Here is an 11,898-nt window from a genome sequence, read left to right as displayed (position 1 = left end):
GTGCTATGTGTTCTTTTCACCTTACTACAGATCATGATGGGAGTTCTTATCTCGATATGATAAGGCATGTTCAAATGAAAAGAACAAAGGATGAACTAGGTGAGTTCACTGAAGCGGATAAGATTCAAGAAGTACCTAGCGACTCTGGATCATTCTACCTTGACTATGAATCAGCTTCAGAAAGAGGTGATAATATTTTGGTAACTCTTGAAGACCCTGCATGTGCAATCCTTACAAGGAATCAATGAACCTCCCAGCCTGCTCCTTTTGCAAACTCTTCTGGAGCTAATTTCAAGGGTAAGGATCCCACAAGTAATGATTTTTCCTTTCATGCAAAGACTCCTGAAGTTAAGATTTTACAAAGAAATTTTGAAAGTAAAAATAATTCTTCTCATTCCCCCTCCTTTGACATAATTGAATTTTGTAAAGCTTCAACTGTTCAACTTTCCACTGCTGAATATTTGAAACTGAACCCGAAGGAATTAGACAAACTGGTCAAGTATGTAAAAGGAGATTCTACCTCAGAGTCCTCAGTGCATAAGTGTGTGGTTGATAGTGATTTGTTTACTACTGGAAAACATACATTTGTTTCTTGCCCTTCCACTAATCTGATTAATCCCTGTGCTTTTCACAATGTTGAAGATAAACTTGACACTGAAGTTTTGAAGCCTGAATCTTTTTATATCTCCCTCCTCCTAAATGGTCAAAGGCTTAGCAATTGTATTATAGATTCAGGGGCCTCAGATAACATAATGCCATCATCTATTGCTAGATCTTTAGGTTTAACACTTACTAAGACATTTGGGAGATGTTACTCAATGGATGGGAAGCAGGTCCCTCTCATTGGATAGGTAAAGGATGCTCAGGCAGTGCTAGTAGCATGTCCTGATAAAAGGGTAAAATTGACCATTTTGGCTGCTTATATTCCTATGAGTTATGGGATGCTCTTAAGTAGGACTTTCTGTAAAGAGCTTGGAGGTGAAATTAAGATGGACTGGACAGAAGCTATCATCCCACTAGGAAAACAAAAGATCAAACTTGAACTCGAGCCGAAAAATAAATATACAATCTTTCCCTCTAAAAATCCCAAAGCCCAGATTTTGTTCCAAGAATGTGAATTTGGAAATTACCTCATTCTTGCACCCGATAAAAAAGAATTGGAAGAAGCAGTCGATGAACAAGGCAGACTGTGGCAAATGGAATTTGATGGAAGTTGTGCAAACTCTGGCTCTGGCACGGGAGCGGTTCTGCTTTCGCCTAATGGTAACATTTTTCCTTTCTCTTTCAAGCTGGATTTCAAGAATACCAATAACACTGCAGAATATGAGGTATTACTTTTAGGATTGAATGAAGCTAAATATAAGGGTATAAAATTGTTTAAAGTGAAAGGTGATGTTGAACTGATTGTCAAATAGGTGAGGAATGTTTATTTTGTTAAGAATGATAGACTAAAACATTATAGAAATAGAGTTTGGGATGAAATAGAATTTTTTGATGCTTTCTCAATTGAAGCTATACCAAGAGAGCAAAACACTAGGGCGGATTCCTTGGCCGTGTCAGCTTCTCTCTTGTTACCTCACTCGGACTTTAAGAATGATTCTTATAGAATTGAAATGATTTACAGACCTAGTGTTCTTGACAATGTGAATCATTGGCAAGTATTTGATACAAATGCTCAAATTAAATATTTTCTAGAGTGCACCCGTTCATTTGCCCAATCATATTTTGAAGGTTCTGAAGATGGTTGTAAAGAATTTTGTCCAGACCCTAGTATTGATTCTGATAAGAATTTCATTCAGCTGAAAGGGAACAAAATTTTGAAAGGTTTGGTGAGTCTAGAGAGGTTTTTCACCCGTAATGATATGTTTATTGGTAAGAAAACTCCTGATGAAGGCAGTAAGGTAGGTTGTGAAAAGATAAATCTTGGTGATGAATCTAATCCTAAAATGGTAACAATCAGCAAATGTTGCTCTTCTGAGGAGAAACAAATGCTCAATGAGTTATTGAAAGAATACATTGATGTGTTCGCTTGGTCTTATGATGATTTGAAGGAATTTAGGAATTGTCACTTTCAACATCAAATCCCGTTGAAGCCTGGTGTTTCTCCTTTTAGGCAAAAACTAAGAAATTTCAACCCCATAATGGTAGCTGCAATTTTCAAGGAGGTAGACAAAATGCTTAAAGCCGGAATTATATATCCAATTCATCACTCTACTTGGGTAGCCAATATAGTGTTTGTGAGGAAGAAAAATGGGGAAATTCGGATTTGTGTGGATTTTCACAATCTGAACCAGGCAAGTCTTAAGGATAACTATGCTTTACGCAATATGGATCATATTTTGCAGATAGTAGCTGGGTTGGAAATGATGTCAATGTTAGAGGTTTTTCTAGTTACAATCAAATTGGTGTTGTAGAGAATGAACAACACAAGACAACATTCATCACTCCATGGGGAATGTTCACATATAATCGTATGCCATTTGGTTTGACTAATGCCAGAGCAACTTTTTAAAGGGCCATGGATTCTTCTTTTAGGGATTTTCGTGACAGAATTATTGCTGCTTACCTAGATGACTTGATCGTGTTTTCTAAAGAAAGGAAGAATCATCTCAAATATCTAAAGGCAGTTCTACAACGTTGTCGAGAACATAGTATCTCCTTGAATCCAAAGAAGTCAGTTTTCTGTGTAACTGAGGGCAAGTTATTGGGGCATATCGTTTCGAAGGAAGGTGTCAAGATTGATCCTGATAGAGTCAATGCAATTCAAAATCTCAGCCTACCTTCAAATTGGATAGGAGTAAGGTCATTTTTCAATCAGGTAAACTTCCTAAGAAGGTTTGTACCCAAATTCGTAGAAACTACCAAGCATATCATTAGCTTGTTGAGTGAAAGGTATCCTTTTAAATGGACTAATGAAGCTAAAGAAGATTTTGAAAGGATCAAGAGTTCAGTTTCCAATGCGCCAACTCTCATCAACCCAAATTTTAAAAAGGATTTTGTCATATACTGTTATGCCTCAGAACATACAATGTCGGGAATTTTATTACAGGTGGATGAATCTGGGATTGAAGCACCTATAGCATTCATGAGTGTCCCTCTCAAGAAGCATGAACTTAAGTATTCGCTCTCAGAGAAACAAGCCTTTTTTGTGGTTAAAGCAGTTAAACAATTCAGGTATTACATTCTGCATTCTCACTCTATGGTGTTTGTTCTAGATTCTGCAGTGAAAAGTATTTTGACTCAACAGGAAGTTCGACTCAACAAAAGAGCGACATGGGTAACCAAAATTCAGGAATATGATCTAGATATTTGTCCTACAAAGACGGTTAAAGGACAAGGTTTATGCAAACTAATAGCAGAAAATAAGATAGAAATAGACGAGGCACTACCATTGACTCTATTTGTTGGTTTACAAGATACATGGTTTTTTGATGTGGCTTATTACCTGACCTATGGTAGCTTCTCAGGTCATTTGTCAACCAAAGAACAGAGACATCTCAAATTAAAAGAAGCTAAGTATGTTATCTGGCAAGATGTTTTGTATAAGAAGGGCTTGGATGGTACCTATTTGAGATGTGTAGATAAGCCACAACAGCGAAAACTTCTGGAAGTTTATCACAATGAAGCCTGTGGTGGACATTTCTCATCCTCAGTAACCGCTTTCAAGATTCTAAGAAACTATTTTTATTGGCCTGGTATGTTTCCTGATGCATATACTTATGTTAAGGAATGTGAAAAATGTCAACTCTTCTCTGGAAAACCACATTTAGCTGCCCTACCTTTAAGGCTTGTGGTAGTAGATGAACCTTTCAAGGAATGGGGTATTGATTTCATTGGTCTAATAAATCCTCATTCCAATGCCAGCCATATGTATATTCTGACAGCAATAGATTATTTTACTAAGTGGGTGGAAGTTGTTCCCACTAAGAAGGCAAACTCAGAAGTCGTATGTGATTTTCTCAAGGATTGCATTTTAGTTTGTTTTGGGGTTCCCCAAAAGATTGTCACAGATAATGCATCGTATTTCTCCTCTGAAGAATTGACTATGTTTTCCTATGAACATCAAATTACTCTTTCACACTCCTCCAATTACTTTCCGCAAGGTAATGGGTTGGTAGAATCGAGCAACAAGAACCTAATAGCAATCATGAAGAAGTTGGTTGATGATAATGCCCAGAACTGGCATAAGAAGGTATATGAAGCCTTATGGGCAGATAGAATTACTCCCAAAAGAGAAATTGGAATGTCACCTTATGAACTGGTGTATGGCATTGGTGCAAAGGTTTCTTTACCTCTGGAATTGGCAGCGGCAAGGCTTCAAACTGTAATTGAGGATTCCTTTTTCCAAAATGCTCTAGAAAAGATAGTCATGTATTTAATGAGGTTGGAAGAGGAAAGAGAGATGTTAGTGGATAGAATTACCGAGCATCAAAACAGGGTGAAGAGAATATTTGATATGAGAGCTCAACCAAGAGGTTTTCTAAAAGGAGATGAAGTACTGTTGTGGGAAAAGAGAAGGGAACCAAAGGGTGCCCATGGAAAATTTTATTCACTATGGAAAGGTCCGTTCAAGATTCATGAAGTAGTGGGACTGAATGGATTTAGAATCAATTATTCTGATGAAACGGTTATGCCCTATACCTATAATGGGCAAGACTTGAAGCTCTGTCAACTTTGAAATCTGTGATCAAGAGTTCCTGTACATAGTAGGTTAGCGGTTTGTTTTGTGTCTTTTTGGTGTGCGTCCTTTTGTCCCCTTTCTGTTTTTGCTAAGCGAAACCAGAGATTTAGGGTTCTTTGCATTTTTCACAAAATACAATCCCCAGTCAGAGCCAATGTTATCTCATCATTCATCCTTCATAACAAGACTAAGTCGCCCTACAAAATTTTATTTAAGTCCTTATCTTTCTAGAAATTCCTTGGTTCAATCCTTAATCCATTTGTAAATTGTCTCTTAATCCATAGCGTCAAGTTTCAATGGTCGGTTTGAACCTCGTGAACCCCTTGAACCATTTTGAAAAGAGTTCATAATGTTCATCTAGGTATCGCAGGTTCTAAGTTGTCTAAAAAGTTTTTATGCTAACGTTCACTCAAGTGTTTTTGCAGCAGTTCTATTTCGTGGTCGCGTATGACGTGTTATATCCTTTTCCTCTAGGCTGTGAACCCTTTCAACCTAGTTCAAACAGTTCATTGGTTTTCAACATGTTCAATGAAGTTCGAAAGACCGGCAACACTTAACAGAGTTAATCTTTTCAAAGAGAATTTTCTTGGCGCAGCGTACACTTTGAACTACTCGAACCCTCATGAAGTCAGTTCAAATTGTTCATGCATGTTCAAATCAGGTGGGTCCCATGGACTAAAAGACATGATGGTGCATTTATTGCTAAATATGATGAGGATTGAACTGTATCTTGGGTGACGTCAACTAGCTGATTTTTCAAGGCAAGTAATCATTTTTGGGAGTTGGCGATTACTCCAAAAACACCACCATGCATTCAATGCACGCGTGTGATGTCAAATCCCAATGCTTAGCACATTTGAGTTGACGAGCAGAATTAATACATTAACTAAGTTCATGTCACTTCTTTTGCTATAAGGTATGAAGTGATTGATTTTTCAAACTTGTTCTTGATTGCTGAGGAGTGTTTGATAGAAGGTTTGTTTGTTGGTAGTCGTCCGATTGGTCTCAACTGTGAAGGTGAGTTTTGTTTTCTATCTCCTCCAATGACTTTTATCTGCTTTTCTCTCTCGTAGTAAAATTTGTTGGGGAAAGTAAGGGTTGTTGTTTATGAATTATGAAGTTTACTCTACACCTTTTTGGAAATGTCTTCAGTCTTGCTTGCACAGAGCCCATTGTCAATGATACAGACCTGAACAGGGAAAATTTGGAAGTTTTGAAGGAGAGAGCGTTTAAAGGAATTGACAGTTCATTTGGTTTAGAAATTCTAAGTAGTGGTCATGTAGAAGCGGCAGCCTTTCCTCCTGCTATCCCTTGTCCAGAACTAGTTAGGGAGTGCATTGCGAGGTATGATCCTATTTCTGAAACTATCAAGAGAGATAATGGTGAAACCATCCTCGCAATTAACAGGGAAGTTATTTCCTCTGTTTTCAAATTGCCTGATTATTAGTTCTCAAATTTTTCTCCCGCCCAATCAAGCACCAAGTTCAATGCAAATAAAACTGGACACCAGAATAATATACCATAGTATTGGTTGAAGGTTCCTCAAAGGGGTGGCTCTAGATTACCTAAGTATCCCAACAAGAATCACATGCTTCCCCACATCCATGATGTCATGTTACAGTTACACCGAGTTAGAGGTTCAGCTGAGGTCTACAGCTTCGATGATTGGATTTACTGTTATGTACAACTGGTGCTAGAAGGAAAGCAGTATCTTGACTGGGCAAAGCTTATTGCCAACTCCATGAGGGAACAACTGAGCATGGCGAAGAAGTTCAAGCAAAATTTCTTTATGTCCTCCTATCTAATAAATTGCTTGGCATGTGTTAAAGAAATTGTGGGAATACCTAGGCAGCCCATCGAGGGAGAGGTTTTTGTGTATGACTTTTACACCATGTTACAAAAAGATAATGCATTGCAAGATTTTAGGAGAGTACATAATCCTTTCTTGGGAGATTTGTGTTATGAGTTAAAGAACATGAAAACCAAGAGGATGTCTAAATATGCCCAGGCATTAGTGAAAAGATATGGTAGTTTCTTTGTTCAGTTTCCTCATTTTTGTTACATAAGAGTACGCGGTTTTGAGGAAGAGCCTTTCACACTTCCTCATTTTTGTTCTGATTGTTTTATTCTTGTTGAGATCTGTAGGCAATTGGCTATCGTAATTAAGAAGTCTCAACCCAGAGATAGATGGGAGGATCATTTTCCAATTCAATTGGGTATCTTATCTTGCAGTTCAATGTCAGATGCTTTGAGCATAGGAGCTGACTTGAAGAATTTCAATTTTCCACTGTATCATGAAAGAAAGGGCTTTGACAATAAAGGTTTCTCACGGAGTCTTGGTTTGATGCCACACCTTCCAATCCCACACCTAGAGGACTTTTGGAAAGATTGCAATGATGAGCTTGAAGTGTTGAAAAGGACAAAAGAGAGAATGGTTCTGGAACAGGTAGTTTCACTACAGGTGAAACTTGATATAAGTGGAATCTAAGAGGATTATCTAGAGATCTTTGAACCTGGATATCTAGACCAAGTTGAGCCCGAAACATCATGCATTAATTGGGATGTGGAAGAAGAGGATGACATACAACTTAAAACAAAGAAGGTCTTGGAAAGAATCGCAAAATGGGTTAATAAGAGAAGAGCAATGAAAATGGGCATCAAGATTGATCTTGCAAGAGATAGTGAGGTTGCTCTATGTTCCCCAAAATGTTTTTCTAACCCCACTTCTATGCATGTTCATGCAGGTAAAGATAAGAAGCCATCTCACACCAAGCACAAGCCTAATCCGGCTCTGGACTTTTTTGCTCCTTGATATACAAGGACACAGAGTGTTGTGCAAAAGAAAATGGACCAAGTCAAGGACACAGAGGCAAAAGACAAGATCCTTGAATACTCATATTTTCAACGTTGAGGACCTTGACAACGACATTGTCAACACCATGGATTCTCATGCGGTCACTGTAGCCATGATGCCGCCACCTAAGCTGATCGGAGGAACAGTCGATTAAAGTGCAACTCCTAAATGGCTAACCACTTCAGTAAGAAAGAAACGGAGTTTCATTCTAGTTTCCATCCCAATTCAAGACATGGTGGTTAAATACACGAAGAAGGGTCCCAAACAAAAGAAGTTCAAAACAATTGCCAGATTGGATGCTGATGAAAAGACCGGGAAGTGGGTTGCTAAAATTGCCTCTTATAAGCCCAAAGATGAGAATAAGGAGGTAAATGTAGAGGACTTTGAGGTCACCAAAGTGGATCTTGGGAACATGAGAAGGGATTCAGATAATCACCTTTTCCAAGTATCGGCTAAGAAGATGCTCACCAGGTTAGAAAAAGATGGGCAGAAGAAAAGAGAGTTGAAGCGGCATATCAAAATTCTTGCTTAATTCATTGATATTATAGGCTATTTTGGGGCACTTCCCATATCACATGCTTCAGAAAGCTTTGACCCTACTTCACCAGAGAACAAAAAGCTAATGAATCAAGTTCAGTGAGCCAAGAGCATTGCAAGGGCTATAGAGAAATGGATTGAAGGAGTGATTAGAGATGGTGAAAAATATATCACAAGCTCCAGGAAGCTATGCGACGAGATGCAAAACCTCACTTTGGAGATTCAGAATTAGATTGTGCCATGGGAAAAAGAAGAGCATAAATGGGAAAATGTCTTACCCATGCTCACCAAGATAGAAGAGTACGAAGCCACAATTTTTTTAGCAGAAAGTTTAATTAAGTCAGTAACTGATGAGTGCCAACTCTTTGTATTGAAGAAGACTATAATGTGGCAGGTAATCACATTCAAGTTTGTGATTTTTGATGTCAGGGCCTCTATTTATGAGCTTCAAGAACTTCAGTGTAGCTTAGTCAATGACAGTAAATTGGTTAATCCAGACCATGATTGGTAACTGGGACTTTGTGGGCTGAACACACAGGACGTAGTGAAGGTATTTAGGCTGCACATGGAGAAAGTTAAGACTAAAGGCAACTTTACTCCCGAGGATATAACACAAATCGCCCGAATTGAGTCCATGACATTTATTGGTAACGATCAGTTACCTAAGCATGCCGAAAAAATGGTGAAGCACAGGTGGGACAAGGAAGCCGCAAAAGCAAAGATCAATGCCATGAAAAACCCGAGTCAAACTATAATTGAGGAGCTTGCAACCACCCACGATGCCGAGAAAAGTGGAGGAGAAGATGACGATGGAGAAGAGGCATAATGAGATGATAATGCATAGTTTTTATTTGTTATGGTTTTCATAATCTAGCAATGACTTCGGGACATCTGTCCCTCAAATACTCTGTTGGTATTTATAACTGTTTCAGAGGAGGTCGGGTTTTCAGGGAGACCTCCTATTTTCTTTAAAGCTGACTATAAATTAGATTAAGATAGATAGAGAAGGGGTTAGAATTAGAGACTTATATTGTTAGAAGTTTTGTTTGGTTTGGAAGGAAGTAATCAGTTTTTCACAATCTAAAGTTAGAAAGAACTTATACGTGTATTGTTATGTCTTTGTTGCATGAAATATATATATATATAAATCACATGCATTTTCAGAAGGAAAATCTTTGAGTTTTGAATCCATGGAGTAGTATTTCTTTGCAGATATTAATCTAAATCAAATGACTGTGGTTACCTTTCTGATTGTAGATGTTGTCATTAATCTGTAGCCCCCTTTTTATGTGGTTCTAAAAGTATATATATTTGAAAAGAAACTTTATTTCTCTTGCTTATTTTCTATGAAGTGTTGAATCGGTGTTTTTGAACTTTGTTTCGATTACCTCTGGTTTGCATGGTGAAGCGTTTTGAAGAATAGTTTTTTTCTGAAATATTTGTAAATTGTTTGCCTCTCATCTAAGAATGAAGTAGGAAGCCTTACGTGCTTTCAGGTTATAAGCATACCAAATTATTTAGTTAGATTATTCCCTGAATAACTAATGGAGGGAGCTGTACCTATCGAAAATTCAGAGGTAAGTGATGCATACCATGCTTACCCAACTGTTTAGTTGAAATTTTGTCTTTCAAAGAGGGTAACAGAGCTTTGAATTAATTTAATTAGAAGAAGGACAAAATTTGTTCACTAACAAATGTCTAAATGCATTGATTGCATATGTAACAACTAACATCTCTTTTTTTGTTACAAAACAAATTTTAAGTTCAACACCCTACAAATTCTTACTGATGTAATATATAACATACTCCAAGTTTCCTCCTTTATATTCTGAAACAACTCCAATTGTAAAACTAGAGGCATCTGTATGAATGTGAAAGAGAATTGTCCAATTAGGTCCTTCTAAGATAGGTGCTTGTGTAAGAGATGCTTTTAATATGTCAAAATATTTTTGGCCATCTAGGGTCCATTTAAAATCAATATCCTTAGTTAACAAGACAAACAAGGGGGTTGCTATCTTACATAAATTCTTAATGAATCTTTTGTTGTACCCTACATGGCAAAGAAAATTTCTCACATCCTTTTGCTTTTGTGGCACTGGTAGAGTAGAAATTATCTCTATTTTGTTTAGATCCACTTCAATTCCATTGTGTGACACAAATTAGCCTAAAACAACTCCCTCCCCCATCACCATGAAACAATTTTCATGATAAAGGGAGAGGTTATGATTTTGGCATCTTTGAAGTACTTTTTTCATATTTGTTTATGCTCCCTCATAGGAATTCCCATTGGTATTAAAGTCATCCAAATATATTTCCATAGAGTTATGAGCAAAGTCTAAAAATATGCTCAAGACAACTCTTTGAAATGTTTCTAAAGCATTACACAACCCAAATGGTAAAACTGAATATGCATATGTTGTCCATGGAAATGTGAAGGTTGTTTTGTCCTAATATTTAGGAGATATCTTGATTTGGTTATAACCACTAAACCCATCCAAGAAAGGAAAATATCTCTACCCTAATGATGAATTTAAGAATTGATCAATGAAAGGAAGAGAGAAATAATCCTTCCTAGTGGATTCATATAGCTCTCTCTAATCAAAGCTTTCCTCCTTTCTTAGGTACTGTAACTGATGGAGACATCGACTCGCTATTTGATATAGGATATATGAACCTTGCATCTATTAGTTTTTGGAGTTCAACCTTCACTTTGTCTCTAATAGTTTGGGTCATCCTATGTTTTGGAATTCTCATTGATTTACATCTTTCATTAATATATACCCTATGTACACAAAGGCTAAGGTCTATACTTTTCATGTCATGGTAATCATAGGCAAATGCAGATACGTGAGCTTGTAGCATATGTAGCAATTAAAAATAGTGGGATGTTGTCAACTCATTGCTTATATTAGGTGTCTTACCAAGGGATACTTCCATTAGTGTTTTGGATTAAGTGTCTTACCAAGGGATACTTCAATTAGTGTTGCTATATTCGTGACATTAGAAATGTCTAGGCCAAATATATGAAGGCTGCAGTTGTGTGGAAGGAGTTCATGGAATATATTGAAAGTGGATTATGAAGTATTGGATAATAGACTATGCAATGGGAAAGTCAGACATGACAAAATTAGTCTTGTTGTGGGTCTATTCCATACGAGTTTTATATAATGTGGATAAGAAATTCATCCTCATCTTGAATGAGTATCATGGGACTCCATTCAATAATCATAAGTTTTTGGAGAGAATATCGGTCTTCATCTTCAAGTTTGGCCATACAAATTGATCTAAATCAACATGAGGTTGTGTAGGAGGCTATAGAACCAATTTTTTTATTACACTTCTATTAGTAATGATCATATTTATAGACCTACAACCAATAAAGGCATCTAATGTGGCTAGACATGGACATCCTAATATCAATAGGTATCCTCCCAAATTGACCTTAGGTTGTAGGACCATGAATTTGGCGAGGTATTCCCATGAGTCAAGTGTAATTACCAAGTCCTCAATCATTTGTAGCTTGTTCACCCTCATTAAAAAGTATAGTTCTCATCACAAAGGCATTTATATTCATATCAAGTTTGATACTAAGAAATCATGATGTAGTAATTGTTCCCTTTTTCTATTGCAAGTATAGGATAAGTGGAAGAATACTAGGTTTCGTGTCCCATACCTTATAATATAATGTTTGATTTATTATTTAATTTATATTTAATTAACATGGCCTCATAAAAATGGTATCCTAGATTGAGGTGGCACTCTTTATCACATGTATGTAATATATGATAGGCGTAAAAATTTGTAAGAGCATAGAGATATGTAAGAG

General features: G+C 37.0%; 1 protein-coding gene across 1 annotated transcript; it reads left to right on the top strand.

Moving 5' to 3' along the window:
• The first annotated feature begins 1,173 nt into the window (after positions 1–1,173).
• On the top strand, positions 1,174–4,678 carry LOC131858300 (uncharacterized). The gene is made up of 6 exons (XM_059211500.1): positions 1,174–1,328; positions 1,625–1,901; positions 2,346–2,374; positions 2,536–2,818; positions 3,050–3,610; positions 3,728–4,678. The coding sequence occupies exons 1-6, from the start codon at positions 1,174–1,176 to the stop codon at positions 4,676–4,678; spliced, it is 2,256 nt and encodes a 751-aa protein (XP_059067483.1).
• The last annotated feature ends 7,220 nt before the right edge of the window (positions 4,679–11,898 follow it).

This window comes from Cryptomeria japonica, chromosome 1, assembly GCF_030272615.1.
Source record: "Cryptomeria japonica chromosome 1, Sugi_1.0, whole genome shotgun sequence".
Taxonomy (NCBI): Eukaryota; Viridiplantae; Streptophyta; class Pinopsida; order Cupressales; family Cupressaceae; genus Cryptomeria; species Cryptomeria japonica.
Note: the sequence above shows the minus strand (reverse complement) of the source record. Positions and strands in the feature narration are given on the sequence as shown.